General features: G+C 40.2%; 1 protein-coding gene across 4 annotated transcripts; it reads left to right on the top strand.

Moving 5' to 3' along the window:
• The first annotated feature begins 3,898 nt into the window (after nt 1-3,898).
• On the top strand, nt 3,899-6,106 carry LOC106569220 (protein transport protein Sec61 subunit gamma). 4 transcript variants are annotated; one of them, XM_014140367.3, is made up of 4 exons: nt 3,899-4,082; nt 5,016-5,127; nt 5,536-5,638; nt 5,777-6,106. In XM_014140367.3, exons 2-4 carry the CDS (start codon nt 5,034-5,036, stop codon nt 5,784-5,786), a joined length of 207 nt encoding a protein of 68 aa, XP_013995842.1. In that variant the 5' UTR covers nt 3,899-4,082; nt 5,016-5,033; the 3' UTR covers nt 5,787-6,106. The 4 variants fall into 4 exon arrangements, with proteins under 4 accessions (XP_013995842.1, XP_013995839.1, XP_013995838.1 ...); XM_014140364.3 differs by having other exon boundaries at nt 3,908-4,082; nt 5,013-5,127; XM_014140363.3 differs by lacking the exon at nt 3,899-4,082 and adding an exon at nt 4,342-4,612 and having other exon boundaries at nt 5,013-5,127.
• The last annotated feature ends 12,470 nt before the right edge of the window (nt 6,107-18,576 follow it).

Here is an 18,576-nt window from a genome sequence, read left to right on the forward strand (position 1 = left end):
CAACACACCTGCCTTCAATTGGGAGTCCCCCCAATTAACTATACATAGAACAACCCAACCTAGACAGGACATAGACACACATACAAAACACAACTCCCTCTGCTACGCCCTGACCAAAACTTATACACTTACTCCCTCTGCTGGTCAGGACGTGACACAATGCAATGTTGTCCGGTACGGATTGACACTTCTCTGGGTCCGGACCCGGACCACGGTCCGCCAGTTGAGTTTAGCTGTTTTATAGGTTACCTGATGCTGAAATGTCTCTTTCTCTCAATTCAATTTAAGGGCTTTATTGGCATGGGAAACATATGTTGACATTGCCAAAGCTAGTGAAGTAGATAATAAACAAAAGTGAAATAAACAATAACAATTTACAGTAAACATTACACTCACAGAAGTACCAAATGAATAAAGACATTTCAAATGTCATATTATGTCTATATACGGTGTTGTAATGATGTAGAAATAGTTAAAGTACAAAAGGGAAAATAAATAAACATAAATATGGGTTGTATTTACAATGGTGTTTGTTCTTCACAGGTTGCAATTTTCTTGTGGCAACAGGTCACAAATCTTGCTGCTGTGATAGCACACTGGTATTTCACCAAGTAGATATGGGAGTTTATCAAAATTGTGTTTGTGTTTGAATTCTTTGTGGGTCTGTGTAATCTGAGGGAAATATGTGTATCTAATATAGCCATACATTTGGCAGGAGGTTAGGAAGTGCAGCTCAGTTTCCACCTAATTTTGTGGGCAGTGTGCATGTAGCTTTCTCAATAGCAAGGCTCATTGAGTCTGTATATAGTCAAAGCTTTCCTTAAGTTTGGGTCAGTCACAGTGGTCAGGTTTTCTGCCACTCTGTACTCTCTGTTTAGGGCCAAGTAGCATTCTAGTTTGCTCAGTTTTTTTGTTAATTCTTTCTAATGTGTCAAGTAATTCTCGTTTTGTTTTCTCATGATTTGGTTGGTCTCTCTCTCTCTTCTCGGCCAACGCCCCACTCTCACTGGCACACACGCAGATGATACACAGCACACAGAAACACGCTGAAGGGTTGGCCTAATTCTGATCATGGCTGCTATGTCGATTTTTAAAGCTGCAATCAGCAGAAGAAACAATAACAACGTGGCCTCCCTGCCCATGGTTCGGTAAAAAGGTGAGGGAAGGGGCTGGAGAAATGTAATCACTCTCAAATTCATAGATATAGCTATGGATGCAAGGATTGACCACCCATGATATCCAAATTATAATTTTAACTATGTTGAGGCTGCATAGTGTTTGTTTACATTTTCTTTGTTTACAAACATTGGAGTAAAATAAGTGTATTTTGGGTTCTTATGGGGTACGACAGTTGAAATAAGCTCATGAGGAATTTATAAATTATATTCGTCAAAAATCAATGGGTAGCCAGTCCATAAACTAATGTAGCAACTGCTGATTGCCCTTTTAAGACATTGATAATATATTTAAAAAGCAAAACACAATATTAAAATTCCATGACTTTTCCGGGATTTTCGTGACCATAAGAACCCTAATTTGATAACTTGGAACAGCGCAATGTGCACATTCAGGCTGACACATTCTCAATCTGTGCAATTTCAAATTTCACTCTGCTCCATTTACATCGTGACATTTTTATTTCACTGAGTCTTGCCCCGCCACTGAAAAGACAAGTGAAGTGTTTGTAACACAAAATGGAGGAGAGCCTGTCTCTCATCAGAGATCGTATTTATTTGGGGAGATTGCAGAATATGACCTTTTCATTCAAGAAACATATTTTCATTTTCTTCTGTGGTTTGGTAACTTCCTGTTCTTCAACGGCCTCTGGTTGGACTGAGGACAACACAATTGTGGAGCCTCTGGAGGAATGCAGAGGCCAATTGAGCTCCGTAAAAAGCCAATTTATGCTTGATCTGAAAATGTGGTTGGAAGCTCCGTATGGAGGGGGTGACATTTGAAGAGCCTCTGGAGGTCATAATGAGCTCCAAACCGCATCAGTGTGTGGCTCCCAAATTTTGTAACATTGCAGAGGGCTCTGTATAGCTAGCTCCTCATTGACACAATTGGTTGACGGTAGGTGGGAGCGGGAGGTATTAACACAAAGTTACTTCCTTGACAATTTCCTTCACAACAGCTCTGCTCAGCGAAGGCAAGAAGTATAAATGCCCTGACTTCTGCTGAGGCCGTATCGCAGTAAATGCAAAGCCTTGTACAAAATTTGGGAGGCACACTGCAATGTATTATGGAGCTTGATTTGGCCTTTGCATGCCTCCGGGGGCTCAGCAACTGCGTCACACCCTCCATACGAAGCCTCCGACCACATTTTTGGACCAAGCATAAATTGGCTTTAGTATGCCCCATTCGTCTCGCTATGGAGCCTTCAACCACAGGGTGGCGGTGCATTTTCACTCTGTTGTGGACGTTTCCATTGAAATACATGACATTCAGTGCAACTTAACAGAGTGCTTATGTAATGTGAACTAGGCTGGCATGCTGGATTCACAGAATAGCGGCAAATAAACTTGAACAAAGCGGAATCAAGATATGAATGCCCACTCCATTACAGTGGAGGCTGGTGGGAGGAGCAATGGGAGGATGGGCTCATTGTAATGGCTGGAATGGAATCAATGGAACGCACATGTGGTTTTCATATGTTTGATACCATTCCATACATTTCATTCCAGCTATTACAATGAGCCCGTCCTCCTATAGCTCCTCCCACCAGCCTCCATTGCTTCATTGCTATTCAATGCAGATCCCACCTTCATTCCACTTTGATCAACCTTTTTTTGATGCTGTGTGTGAATCCGGGCCGGTGATAGACCACTATGTTTTATAGATGAGCTGGTACCCATTTCCCAAAAAATGTGGATGCAGGTACAGCGCTCTGGACAGCTCAAGGCATTTAAACTGTTTTGGCAGCTCACTTTTAAGACACTTTATGTTGGTGTTTCCTTTATTTCGGCAGTTACCTGTATGCACTTGTGATAAAATATAATCAACAGTTGTTTTTTTAACTATTGATCCTCTGTGGCTAAATTATGCTCTCTGGTGTATTTTGAACATTGAGAGCTGGCTCCTGTGGTTAGATAAAAAAAATACAAAAAAAATACATTTATTTATTATGCATTTATTTTAATCATATTTTTATTAACCAATTACCCAGTCAAGGCATGGCCCCCCAGTTACCCACATTGTGTATATATATATATATATATACTGTATATATGTATTATTATCTATTTTTGTTTTGCTGCCTCTGTGCCCCCTTTTGTTTTGCTGCCGGTGCCTGGACCCAGGGGCTTCAGCCCCGGTAAGCCCTTGCATTATTCTGGCTCTGGCTCCGGCCCAAGTCGAGGTCTGTGTATACAGAACCTTTTGTACTGGACATGTATAGAAACAATGACTCAAGGTCTTGAATAAGGGGTTTTCTGAAACTGCTGCCACTGTTGTGAAATAAGACAGCCATCTGCAGTACCTTGCTGCTATGTAGTGAGTGAGTGACTGCAATCAATCGCGTACTGCTTCAATGCCTATGCTTGAATGATTGCGTCTAGAAATGGATTTCCATACATTATAGGGGAATAAATAAGTGGATCTATATTTGATTTAACTGTGTCTGGATGAGGGCGGACCTTTAAAAAATATGTTATGTTGATTTAAAAAAAAAATCCTATCTGGACAGGAGGGGATTTTAATTGTATTCACACTAACTGCTTACCACAATAAAATGATTGTTTTTAAACAGTTAATAATGCCCTTTCTTTTTTTTGAGCATTATGTTCACAGATGTAGGCTACATCATTAAGACATTCGACATTATCACGGGCACGGTGGGCCAATTTTAAACCACACCCTACGCTTGCTATTATGGTGGCAGAGATTGTATCCGGGTTATGTTTGAGCGCATGCGTATTAATGCGGAAGATCAATTTCTGCATACTTTACATCTCCTCCACCTGGCTTGGTAACATATTGGTGGCCAAAAAGCAGGGATCCAATTTCTCCTAAAATCGTTCTCCCACTGGGGCAGAATCATCTCGGGTGGTGAGGCTCGGGAGACTTCACACCTGTCGCAGCAGGTACAATAGGCTTTATCATCCCCACTCTCGTCAGGTTCGATTACTGAGCATTCACCAGCAACCGTCTCCATTTTGAGGTTATCAGGGGAGCATGTAGCCTAACCATTCCTAGGCATTAACGTTAGTTTATTCATAATAAGTATAGGTTTGTAGCCCAGTCAAGAGATGAAGGTTTATACCAAAAAAATGGTTGTCGCAAGTTGCCACAGTCATAAACCCCGACTATTTCAACAATTTATTTTTAAAATCCGATTTAAACCTTATGCCTACTCCTAACCTTAAGACCAAAAGGCTACGTTTTGTTTTCAGAATATTTTTGTTACGATATAGCTAGTGACAACCAAAAACGGTTTACATTGCGCCACTTTTCCTGTTTGCTTGCATCAAGAGTTTGCGTCATACTTCCCAATCCCGTCCGGGTTAACCTTTTGCGCATGCGCATTTACACGAAGTCGACGTAGGCTTTCGAGTTAGAACATACGTGGTCTTTACACAGAGCAGTCACAAAAATAAGTATTCAGAAAACTCCGGTAAGTCAACTAGAATTGCCCTATCAGATTAATTTACGGATGTATTTTTGTTCTGTTAATAGTGTTATTTTAAAGTTGCGTCAAGTCGCGCATTGTAATATCTTTACCTTGTATTAAGAAGAACAGTCGTTACAATGTTATATAACTTTCATTGGCAGAGTAGCATTATCAGCTACAATGTAACATGAGTATTACATTGTCTTCACGAAATGTTAAACATTGTTACAAATCAGTGTTTTGAAACATTTACCCAAGGCTGAAGTTTAGGGGACTGGAGGGTTACACTGGTGTAATAGGCTACCTAAAACACTTTTTTTTTCTTCTAAAAGCTTATACTGTATTATGTATATAGGCTGCTAAGTAAACATTAATTTATACATTTTATTTATTGTTCCCCCAGTAGGACAAAAACCTTTTCAACATGGACCAGGTAATGCAATTTGTGGAGCCCAGTCGGCAGTTTGTGAAGGACTCGATAAGGCTTGTGAAGAGGTGTACCAAGCCAGACAGAAAAGGTAATCTATCCTATATCATAGATATCCTTATAATGAATTGACCTCTACATGATTGGCTGTTGTGAAGGGCTGATATCTTACTCAAACACTGTACCCTTTTACAGGAAATTAAATGTAGTTACGTTTGAGGTATTCTCAGAAGCCTCTCTCACTAGCATGATGTGTCAGTATAGATGCATTGAACTGACTGGGCATATATTTCTCTGTATTATACATCATTATCACTCTTTTCTGCTTTATTAATCAGTTGACTGTCCAAATTCATATATTGTTTACAATAACAATATTGTACATTTATTGTATTTATTTAATGATTTGTTAGCTTCTGGTTGACCTAACTTTGTAATGTAGCAGCTATCTGAATTTGGCCATGCAAAATCGGATTAAACTTTGTTCTTTCTAATTCAGAGTTCTCGAAGATTGCCATGGCCACAGCGATAGGTTTTGCTATCATGGGCTTCATTGGTTTCTTCGTCAAACTCATCCACATCCCAATCAACAACATCATTGTGTAAGTATTCATCGATAATCACCTAGTATTACTGTTAATCAACCACTGCACAATGATGATAGATGGCAGTGTTCCTCAATGGAGATAGCTTTTTATATGAATGACTTTGCAATTAATTAATATAATTTTGTCTTGCAGTGGTGGTTGAATATCTCCCCTGGCTGACTGACTACCTGCAACTGGACATGGGATAAAAGTGCTGAAGTGTTAACATTTTTTTGTATATTAAAGTTCATATTTGTTTGCTTTGTAAATAAATTTGGATTAATAAGAGATCAAATCTCATGTTTATTTCCTCTAAATCACAGAAAATATTAACTCCGATCTAGGGCGTTAGCATTGGGCATATTGTTTTGATTAACACATTATTTGTTATATTTCCTGTAAGGATTGACTGATACTGTCTTCCATGACTGATCTGATTCTGAATGGACTGATTAAATAAAGTTAATTATCTTCTGTTTTCCATTTAATCTCCATGTTATTTAGGGTAGAGTTATTCAGCCTCAGTTTGTTTTGCACAACTTCATATTATAGTCAGATAAGATACGCTTGCAGAGCTTCTGCTGCACTTAACCTTTCTCCATTTACTATGTTCACTTGTGTAGCCCTTGTTCCCTTATAAGGCTAGCAGAAAACATGACCTCCCTGTACACTGCAGAATCAGTGAGTATCTCTAGGGAATTCTAAAGGAGTATTATGTGAGCCTGTGTGTTCCACATTCTATGGCTTGGATTTTCCTCCCCTTTTACTGCTATAAATAATGCAACACACATGAGGAAAACAAGTAGAGCTTTATATTTATAGGCAGGAGGAAATTAATTTGTAATGTGGTGTGAAAAGGTTCAAAGCCCAGTGTGAGTGAATATATATGACATTTTTTTACCAGAAGGGAAACCTGTATGGATTACATTTTGAAGAGGTGAGTAAAATCGTAAGCTTCATGTAATGAAAATCATCTCCAAGTATGAATCATTGATGCTGAGGTTGCATTGTCTGTCACATCGCCATACAGTGGGGTTTCAGAGCAATGGTGTGGGAAAAAACAATATATAATATCCCCAGAAAATAAAATGCCATTAGATTTCTATTCAAATCAGGTCATACAAGTGGTTGACAGAGGCACAGGGAAGAGATAATCACACTTCGAAGATTAACATTCATCCATTCACTCCCACAGTAGGTGTATTTTACATATTAGGTTTGCTTCAGTGAGACAGACAGGCCTACATCCGTCATTTTTAATTTCCTAACATTTGAACACAAAGGACTTCTCTAGTCATATAGTATATAATTCGGACAAGTTGAATGATCTGATGAGGTAAAAAAGTCAAGATTGAGTAGGCTAGTGTAGATTTCTTTGAAGTGTGTGCATCCACTGTTTGACTAAATTACTCATGGATAATGGATGAAAACCTGAGGCAAAAACAAATTAAACATTTAAATTTGAATTGTCCTGCACATTAGTGATTATTCTATGGCACTGGAAGAAGTACAGGATGAGACTATTATTCCTAACACCTTGTAGTATTCACCTCTGTATACAGACTAGGCCAAAAGCTGTGGCCTGCAGACTGCAACGCAGTAGATGTTGTTAGCACATTATAACTATCTATACATGTTAAGTTATGTCATTTCAGTAGTAGGCTATGTTCAAAATAATTCCTTGAAATAGCACATTAGTAATGAAAATAACAGTGCCGACAACTCAACATAATCATTCCGGGTAGCCTATAATTCAGAGATACAGTTGAAGTCGTACGTTTACATACACCTTAGCCAAATACATTTAAACTCAGTTTTTCACAATTCCTGACATTTAATCCTAGTAAAAATTCCCTGTTTTATGTCAGTTAGGATCACCACTTTATTTTAAGAATGTGAAATGGCAGAATAATAGTAGAGAATGATTTATTTCAACTTATATTTCTTTCATCACATTCCCAGTGGGTCAGAAGTTTACATACACTCAATTAGTATTTGGTAGCATTGCCTTTAAATTGTTTAACTTGTGTCAAATGTTTCAGGTAGCCTTCCATAAGCTTCCCACAATAAGTTGGGTGAATTTTGGCCCATTCCTCCTGACAGAGCTGGTGTAACTGAGTCAGGTTTGTAGGCTTCCTTGCTTGCACGTGCTTTTTCAGTTCTGCCCACAAATTTTCTATAGGATTGCGGTCAGGGCTTTGTGATGGCCACTCCAATACCTTGAATTTGTTGTCTTTAAGCCATTTTGCCACAACTTTGGAAGTATGCTTGGGGTCATTGTCCATTTGGAAGACCCATTTGCGGCCAAGCTTTAACTTCCTGACTGATGTCTTGAGATGTTGCTTCAATATATCCACATAATTTTCCTGCCTCATGATGCCATCTATTTTGTGAAGTGCACCAGTGCCTCCTACAGCAAAGCACACCCACAACATGATGCTGTCACCCCTGTGCTTCACGGTTGGGATGGTGTTCTTCGGCTTGCAAGCCTCCCCCTTTTTCCTCCAAACATAACGGTGATCATTATGGCCAAACAGTTCTATTTTTGTTTCATCAGACCAGAGGACATTTCTCCCAAAAAGTACGATCTTTGTTCCCATGTGCAGTTGCAAACCGTAGTCTGGCTTTTTTATGGCGGTTTTGGAGCAGTGGCTTCTTCCTTTCTGAGCGGCCTTTCAGGTTATATCGATATAGGACTTGTTTTACTGTGGATATAGATACTTTTGTACCTGTTTCCTCCAGCATCTCCACAAGGTCCTTTGGTGTTGTTCTGGGATTGATTTGCACTTTTCGCACCAAAATACGTTCATCTGTAGGAGACAGAACGCGTCTCCTTTCTGAGCGGTATGACAGCTGCGTGGTCCCATGGTGTTTATACTTGCGTACTATTGTTTGTACAGATGAACGTGGTACATTCAGGCATTTGGAAATTGCTCCCAAGGATGAACCAGACTTGTGGAGGTCTACACTTCTTTTTCTGAGTTCTTGGCTGATTTCTTTTGATTTTCCTATGATGTCAAGCAAAGAGGCACTGAGTTTGAAGGTAGGCCTTGAAATACATCCACAGGTACACCTCCAATTGACTCAAATGATGTCAATTAGCCTATCAGAAGCTTCTAAAGCCATGACATCATTTTCTGGAATTTTCCAAGATGTTTAAAGGCACAATCAACTTAGTGTATGTGAAATTCTGACCCACTGGAATTGTGATACAGTGAATTATAGGTGAAATCATCTGTTTGTAAACAATTGTTGGAAAAATTACTTGTGTCATGCACAAAGTAGATGTCCTAACTGACTTGCCAAAACTATAGTTTGTTAACAAGAAATGTGTGGAGTGGTTGTAAAACTAGTTTTAATGACTCCAACCTAAGTGTATGTAAACTGTGTTATTATGGAAAGGAAGAGCGTGATATATAGGAAGAGGAGTATACACAGTAATTCAAGGAGTTTAAATCACTACTCTACTGGAGTTATCTTTACCCTCAACAGAGTGATACACTCCCTGGAGTTAATGTTGATAACTAGAGTTGATTGGGACTGACTACTTTTAAGGCCAGGCATCACAGGCTAAGATTACATTTTTGCATCTACTATCACATATTTTGATTTATTAATCTTAGTATTTTCAACAAAAAAGTCAGTTGATAAATGTATATTTTCGTTAATTTATCATACTACATAAGTCATGAATTGTAAGCACTTTTAAATGGACATCCATCCATAATTTCTAAGCTAACTGCATTGAATCGCACATCATGTAAAGGTCCATTTCATAGAGAATGTTACAAACGGGACTATATGTAGTAACGTACTTTGAAGAGATGGTGATTGTGTCGAAATAGGTGTTTGGTAGTCTAAATTCAGTGTACTTGTCTTCAACTGACATTTCCAGAAAGTCTGACTTTTTCCTCATCATCAGAAGCATCAGCATACACCATGTTGTGGGGTTATCCTTAGACGTATTCTCCAGATTTATACATAGGGAATTGTTGATGTTGTCCAATTTTTATTCTAGATGACATTTTCCAAGAAATCCACCTAAAATGCATTTTGCACACTTTTTTTGGCGCTTTACAGATAGAAATATGAAAAAGTATTTATCCACAATCTACAAAATGTCCAGTCCTGGAGTGTCTTAACAAAATGAAACAAAAATATTTAGGCTGACTTCATCCAGTGTCCAGATAAATGTGCATTACATATGCAAATGCAGTGCATTCAGAAAGTACTCAGACCCAAAATACTTATTCCACATTTTGTTGTCTCACCCATCTACACAAATTACCCCATAATGAAAGTGGAAACGTTTAATTTTTTTGCACATTTATTGAAAATGAAATACAAAACATCTAATTTACTTAAGTATTCACATCTCTGAGGCAATACTTTGTTGATTCACCTTTGGCAGCAATTACAGCTTTGAGTCATCTTGGGTCTGTCTGTCTATCAACTTTGCACATCTGCATTTGGGGATTTTCTCCCATTATTCCTTGCAGATTTTCTCCAGCTCTGTTAAATTAGATTGCTGTTCACCGCTGCTCCCAATCTTCATGTCTTTCCACAGATTTTCAATGTGATTCAAGTCTAGGCTTTGGCTGGGTCACTCAAGGACTTTCACATTCTTGTTCTGAAGCCATTCAAGCATTGCTTTGGCTGTATGCTTGGGGTCAATGTCTTGTTGGAACGTAAATCTTTGCCCCCAGTCTGTCGTATGCACTCTGAAGCAGGTTCTCATCAATAATTTGAATGTATTTGGCTCCATTCAATCTTCCTGCTGCTGAAAAGCATCCCCATAGCATGCTTCACGGTAACAATGGTGTAAAACAGTTTTTTTTTCAGACATAGCGCTTTGCATTCAGGCCAAAGAGTAAAATGTTTGTCTCATCAGACCGCAGAATCTTTTACCTTATGCTCTGTCTTTCAAGTGCCTTTTTGCGAACTCCAGGCGTGCTGTCATGTGCCTTTTTTTCTCAGGAGTGCCATCCATCTGGCCACTCTCCTATAAAGCACATATTTGTGAAGTGCTGTAGAGACTGCTGTCCTTCTGGCAGGTTCTCCCATCTCACCCAAGGAACTCTGTAGTTCTGCCAAAATGGTCATTGGGTTCTTGGTCACCTCCCTGACCAAGTTCCTTCTTGCCTGATTGCTCAGTTTGGTCTGATGGACAGCTTTAGGCAGAGTCTGGTTAGTTCCGTATTTCTTCAATTTTCCAATGACCGCTATGCTCTTGGAAACTTTCAACACTACACATGGTTTTATACCCTTCCCCAGATATATGCCTTATCACAATTCTATCTTAAAGTTAGAAAAACAATTCCTTGGACTTCATGATATAGTTTCTGCTCTGACAACTGTGGGACCTTATAAAACAGGTGTGTTTCTTTCTAAATCATGTCCAAACAATTGAATCGGCCACAGGTGGACTCCAATCAAGTTGTAGTGACATTTCAAGGATGATCAAAGGAAGTTGGATGCACCTGAGCTCAATTTGAAGTGTCATAGCAAAGGGGTGTGAATACTTACACTACTGGTCAAAAGTTTTAGAACACCTATTCATTCAAGGGTTTTTCTTTATTTTTTGTATTTTCTACATTGTAGAATAATAGTGAAGACATCAAAACTATTAAATAACTCATATGGATTCATGTAGTAACCAAAAAAGTGTTAAACAAATCCAAATATATTTCATATTTGAGATTCTTCAAAGTAGCCACCCTTTGCGTTGATGACAGCTTTGCACACTCTTGGCATTCTCTCAACCAGCTTCACCTGGAATGCTTTTCCAACAGTCTTGAAGGAGTTCCCACATATACTTAGCACTTGTTGGCTGCTTTTACTTCACTCTGCGGTCCAACTCATCCCAAACCATCTCAATTTGGTTGAGGTCAGGGGATTGTGGCGGCCAGGTCATCTGATGCAGCCCTCCGTCACTCTCCTTCTTGGTAAAATATCCCTTACACAGCCTGGAGGTGTGTTGGGTCATTGTCCTGTTGAAAAATAAATAATAGTCCCACAAAGCCCAAACCAGATGGGATGGCCTATCGCTGCAGAATGCTGTGGTAGCCATGCTGGTTAAGTTTGTCTTGAATTCTAAATAAATCACAGACAGTGTCACCAGCAAAGCACCCCCACACCATAACACCTCCTCCTCCATGCTTTACGGTGGGAAATACACATGCAGGGATCATCTGTTCACCCTCACCGCGTCTCACGAAGACACGGCAGTTGGAACCAAAAATCTCCATTGCTCGTGTTTCTTGGCCCAAGCAAGTCTCTTATTATTATTGGTGTCCTTTAGTAGTGGTTTCTTTGCAGAAATTCGACCATGAAGGTCTGACTCACACTGTCTCCTCTGAACAGTTGATGTTGAGATGTGTCCGTTACTTGAACTCTGTGAAGCATTTTTTTGGGCTGCAATTTCTAAGGCTGGTAACTCTAATGAAATTATCCTCTACAGGTAACTCTGGGTCTTCCATTCCTGTGGCGGTCCTCATGAGAATCAGTTTCATCGTAGTGCTTGATGGTTTTTGTGACTGCACTTGAAGAAACTTTCAAAGTTATTGACTGACCTTCATGTCTTAAAGTAATGATGGACTGCCGTATCTCTTTGCTTATTTGAGCTGTTCCTGCCTTAATATGGACTTGGTCTTTTACCAAATAGGGCTATCTTCTGTATACCAACCCTACAGTACCTTGTCACAACACAACTGATAGGCTCAAACCCATTCAGAAGGAAAGAAATTCCACAAATTACCTTTTAACAAGGCATACCTGTTAATTGAAATGCATTCCAGGTGACTACCTCATGGAGCTGATTAAGGGAATGCCAAGGGTGTGCAAAGCTGTCATCAAGGCAAAGGGTGGCGACTTTGAAGAATCTCAAATATAAAATATATTTTGATTTGTTTAACACTTTCTTGGTTACTACATGATGCCATATGTGTTATTTCATAGTTTTGATGTCTTCACTATTATTCTACAATGTAATTTTTTTTTTAATGGATAGAACTACAGATTGGTTTCCACTAGTTACCACAGCCACAAAGTCAAAATTGACTATAGTAAATATTCATGAAAACAACAATTTTATTTTTGGTCTTAACTTAAGATGAGGATTAGGCATAAAGTTAGCATTGTGGTTAGGTTTCTAATCACATTTTAAGAAGAGATTTAGAAATAGGCAGGGTTATTCTTTTTTCAACTCTTCAATCTCTGTCAAGTTGGTTGTTGATCATTGCTTAAATGCCATTTTCAAGTCTTGCCATAGATTTTCAAGCCAATTTAAGCAAAACTGTAACTTGGCCAATCAGGAACATTCAATGTCATCTTGGTAAGCATCTCAAGTGTATATTTGGCCTTGTCTATTGGTTATTGTCCTGCTGATAAGTGAATTTGTCTCCCAGTGTCTGTTGGAAACCAGGGTTTCCTCTAGGGTTTTGCCTGCATTTACCTCTATTTCGATTATGTTTATCCCCCCCAAAAACTTCCTAGTCCTTGCCGATGACGATCATATCCATAACATGATGCAGCCACCACCATGCTTGAACATATGTAGTGTGGTACTCTCACCATCCAAAGCGTTATTAATAACTTTGCCATGCTCAAAGGTGTATTCAGGGTCTGTTTTTGAAAAATAGTATTTTCACCCGTCTACCAATAGATGCCCTTTGCGAGCATTGGCAAACCTCCCTGGTCTTTGGGGTTGAATCTCTACTTGAAATTCACTACTCGCCTGAGGGACCTTACAGATAATTATATGTGTGGGGTACAGAGATGGGGTAATCATTAAAAAATCATGTTAACCACTATTATTGCACACAGAGTTAGTTTTTACTCGCTTTACCTTCGTTTTTTTTTTTTCATTTTAGTTTTTACTCCTTTTACTCCTGAACGTATTTAGGTTTGCCATAACAAAGGGGTTGAATACTTATTGACTGAAGACATTTCAGTTTAAATGTTTTTATGAATGTGTAAACATTTCTAAAAGCAAAATTCTTATTTGACATTGTGGGGTATTGTGTGTTGATTAGTAGCAAAATTCTAAATTTGATCCATTTTAAATTCAGGCTGTAACACAACAAATAGTGGAAAACATCAGAGGGGTGTGAATACTTTCTGAAGGCAATGTAACCCCCAAAATAGTGTTTTTTGACTCCAGAGGAGTTGAATTAACTCTTGCGATTATATTGTGAATAAACATTACTCTAAATAATTAACTCTAGAATAGGCCTACTGAACAACACTGCAAAAAGTTAAAGAAGTAACAATTATTTTTAATTTAATACTGTACAGAGTGAAACGTAATGATGCAACACTAAATTGAGCATATAGAACTCTGAAAATATAACTATGTATGCTTTACTCTTTTAGACTTGGACCAAATGTTATATGTGGCAGAGTAAAATGTTCTCCGCCTGTGCTGCCATCCTGTTAGAAGGTAACAAATAATTTTATTACAATGGTTAAGATGGATTTTCATTGTGTTCCATGATGTTATTTGTCCCCTAGTGGAGCTTTCTGGTACTTATAGACTGTACACAAACAGGAAGTAGAGAATTCGTTCTGCACTCATAGAAGCAGCTAAAAACAACGCTACGGTGCAGGCCTTTCAGTGTAGCTATTTCTTGTCACGCTTCAGCTTCGGAAAATATTTGTTTGTAAATTCGATTCAAGCATTTAGCTAGTGATGATAATCTTGTTATTGATAGAGTTGATTACATATCGATGTTGGTTGGTTGTATTTACTCACACAAATTGCAATGCTTTTCATGTATGCCGTCAGCTCTATTACTTTGCTCGTGCGTCATATAAACGAATTTTTAAACGTACAATACTGAAGTTTTGTTACTGTTTCTAGTGTAATATGCTTTGTTATTCTACAGAGATGGTTGAACATTATTAGAGTAATGAAAGGAGTTAGCCAATTACCATATGAGTAACAATTAGCTACATGGTTTGGCGTCATTCCAGATGCATGGTACCCTAGGCACGTGTTTGTATTTTCATGCAATTTCAACTTGAAATGTATCATGTACAGCAACAGTATGTCGATTTGAATTGAATACTAAAGTATATTATTTTCTGTATTTTGCCGTTTCAAAACATAAACGTTTTCAATATATTCCTTTCAAGAAAAGTCACGCCTTGGGAGTTTTATTGAAAACTTAGTTGTTAGATATCTGTCTAGTTTTGCATGGGAACGCAATTCAAGGGCAGAATAGTGAAAAAATATCATCACGGCGGGCTCAAGCACAAGAATAACCGCACACAGTGGTTATGTTTCTACGTTCATCAGCCAACAAAGCCTCTTATCCTAGGGAAGACCAGCAGTCTACGATGCAACAAGCAGAGCCAGGTGTTCAACAGAGAGAGATGGAGGACCCTCTTCAGCACATTGGGACCAAGTCTCAGTCTACAAGATCAAGGTCATCAAAACAGTCAAGCAGATCCTCAAAGGCGAGTTCTGCAGCCATCAAAGCACGCGCCAAAGCGGACGCAGCGCGTGCAAAAGTCTCCTATGCTGAGAAGGAAGCTTCTGTGATGAAGCAAAAAGCTGACCTCGATGCAAGTTTATATGTTCTCCAATTTGAGAGAACAGCTGCTGCTGCTTTGGCTGAAGCTGCAGCCCTTGAAGAAGCTGTAGAAGCAGAACGCAGAGAGCTTCGCAAAGAACTAGACACAGGGACACAGCCCTTAAGTCCAGTCCAACGTACTTGTGAGTATGTGCAACATGCTAGGCCCTACTTTGCTGAACTTCCATTTGAAGTAGAGAAACAAGAGCTTAGTGTTGACCCAGCTACGTGCCATAACCCAGAAAGTAGCAAACAACAGAGCATGAGCAGAGACTCTCCATTCAAAAGAAATGAACAGCAGCATGGTGGAAATGGAAAACAAGCCCACTTCCAGTCACACACACAAAGTGGCACCAGACCTCATCAAGTACCTCCTACGCCGTGAGATGGTGAGTTCCGGACTCCTGAAGTTTGATGATCGGCCTGAAAATTATTGGGCTTGGAAAGCATCCTTTCTCAATGCGACCAGAGACTTGAATTTATCAGCCAGGGAAGAGTTAGATCTAATTACAAAGTGGCTAGGGGCAGAGTCGTCTGAGCAAGCAAAGAGAATTAGATCTGTCCATATTTTCAATGCATCAGCAACATGGTCTGGCAACGACTAGAAGAGTGCTATGGTACACCTGAAGTGATTGAGAATGCACTGTTGAAGAAAATTGCTGATTTTCCAAAACTGGCTAATAAAGACAATCACAAACTAAGAGAACTAGGTGACATTCTTCTTGAACTGGAGTGTGCTAAAGTATAAGGGTACCTTCCAGGCCTCGCTTATCTGGACACATCTCGGGGGGTAAACCCTATAGTAGAGAAACTTCCATTCAGTTTACAAGAAAAATGGATAGCACAGGGATCCAAATACAAGGAGGACTATCGGGTAGCATTCCCACCATTCTCGTTCTCCTCGAGATTCATCAGGAACCAGGCAAAAACTAGAAACGACCCCAGTTTCACCCTCTACACCTCAACTAACCAGGTGTCTATGAAAAGTGAGAAACCTGCCAGGTACAGCAGCAAGACACCTGTGACTGTATACAAAACAGATGTGTCATCTGAGCCCTCAGACCACCAAACCAAACCCAGTAAGACAAAGGTTGAAAGTCCTGACCATCACTGCCCAATACATAACAAGCCTCATCCTCTTAAAAGGTGTTGTGGGTTTAGATACAAAACTCTAGATGAGAGCAAATCATATCTCAAAGAGAATGGCATTTGTTTCCGATGTTGTGGGTCAACTCAGCACAGAGCTAAAGACTGTAAGGTGTCAATCAAGTGCCCTGAGTGCAACAGCGACAGACATCTTGCTGCTCTGCATCCAGGCCCAGCCCCTTCAAATACAGACACCGCTACAGCAGAGAAAGAGCATGGCGGGGAGCAAGGTCACGATGCTCTTCTATCACCTCAAAGTGTACGGAGATCTGTGGTGAGGCAGTCAATCCAAGATCATGTTCAAAAATATGCCTAGTCAAAGCAAATCCAGCTGGGAAAAGAGAGAAAGCTGTCAAAATGTATGTAGTGCTTGATGAACAGAGCAACACATCTCTGGCCAAGACAGAGTTTTTCAATCTCTTCAACATCAATGATAACTCTGCTCCATACACCATGAAGTCCTGTTCTGGGGTAACAGAGACTTCAGGCAGGAGAGCCGTCAACTTCATGGTGGAGTCTATAGATGGACACATGCAGCTCACTCTCCCTACTCTGATAGAGTGTGACATGATGCCAGATGATAGGATGGAGATTCCCTCCCCCGACATTGCGTATCATCATCCCCATCTGCAACCAGTGGCGGACAGAATTCCAGCTGTGGACCCAGACGCTCCCATCCTCCTGCTCTTAGGACGAGACATCCTAAGGGTACACAAGGTACGAGAGCAAATAAATGGGCCCCACGACACTCCTTATGCACAGCGACTCGACTTCGGTGGGTCATCGTGGGTGAGGTCTGTCTGGGAACGGCTCACCGATCAGCCAATGTTAACGTGTTCAGGACAAACATACTTCAAAACGGTCGCACATCCTATCTGAGCCCTTGCCCTGACATCATCCAGGTAAAAGAGAACTACAACAGCGTAGCTCAGAAACACATCTCTCCCTCTACAGTGCACTCGAGAGATCCAAGCACAACTGTGAACACAGACAGCCTGGGATGTTCCGTGTTCGACATAACACAAGACGATGATAAACCAGCACCATCAGTGGAGGACAAAGTCTTCTTGGACATTATGGACAAACAGGTTTTCCAGGATGATGGAAACAACTGGGTGGCTCCACTACCCTTTCGCCCCACTAGACGTCGCCTTCCTAATAACAGGGAGCAGGCCATGAACCGTCTCACATCACTTCGCAGGACTTTAGACAAAAAGCCTGACATGAAGCGTCATTTTATTGACTTCATGCAAAAGATGCTGGATAACAACCAAGCCGAACCTTCTCCGCCACTAGAGGGAGACAAAGAACGCTGGTATCTGCCCATATTTGGAGTTTACCATCCACTAAAGCCTGAACAAATAAGAGTAGTATTTGACTCCAGTGCTAAGTGTCAAGGCGTGTCACTTAACGATGTTCTGCTCAGTGGTCCAGACTTAAACAACACACTCTTGGGTGTCCTAATACGCTTCCGCAAGGATTGCATTGCACTAATGGCAGATGTGCAACAAATGTTTTACTGTTTTGGTGTACGTGATGATCACAGAGATTACTTAAGGTTTCTCTGGTATGAAGACAACAACCCAGATAGAAACATAACTGAGTACAGGATGAAAGTCCATGTATTTGGGAACAGCCCCTCACCAGCCGTAGCCATCTACTGCATGAGACGAGCAGCTCTACAGGGTGAGAAGGAACACGGGTCAGAACCCAAGCAATATGTAGTGAGGAACTTCTACGTCGATGATGGGCTGACATCAGTAGCTACTACAGAAACAGCTATCAACATTCTAAGAAAAACACAAGCAATGTTAGCGGAGTCCAACATGAAACTACACAAGATTGCATCCAATAGCAAAACAGTTATGGAAGCCTTCCCTATGGAGGACCTTACAAAAGACTTAAAAGATCTGGACCTAGGAGTGGATCCTCTCCCCTTTCAACAGTCTGGGACTTTCCCGGAACCTGGAAACAGACAGCTTCTCATTCCAGGTGTCCCACAAGAGGCATCCTGTCCACAGTGAATAGTCTTTATGACCCCTTTGGGTTCGTGGCTCCAATAACAATGCAAGGTAAAGCCTTAATCAGAGAACTCTCTTCTGATCAGAGTGAGTGGGATGCCCCTCTTCCCACAGAAAAAGAAGAGGAGTGGAAAATGTGGAAGGAATCTTTGATGGAGTTGGAACATGTGTATATTCAGTGGACCTACAGTGCCTTGTGAAAGTATTCGGC

This window comes from Salmo salar, chromosome 14 (assembly GCF_965601325.2).
Source record: "Salmo salar chromosome 14, fSalSal1, whole genome shotgun sequence".
Lineage (NCBI taxonomy): Eukaryota > Metazoa > Chordata > Actinopteri > Salmoniformes > Salmonidae > Salmo > Salmo salar.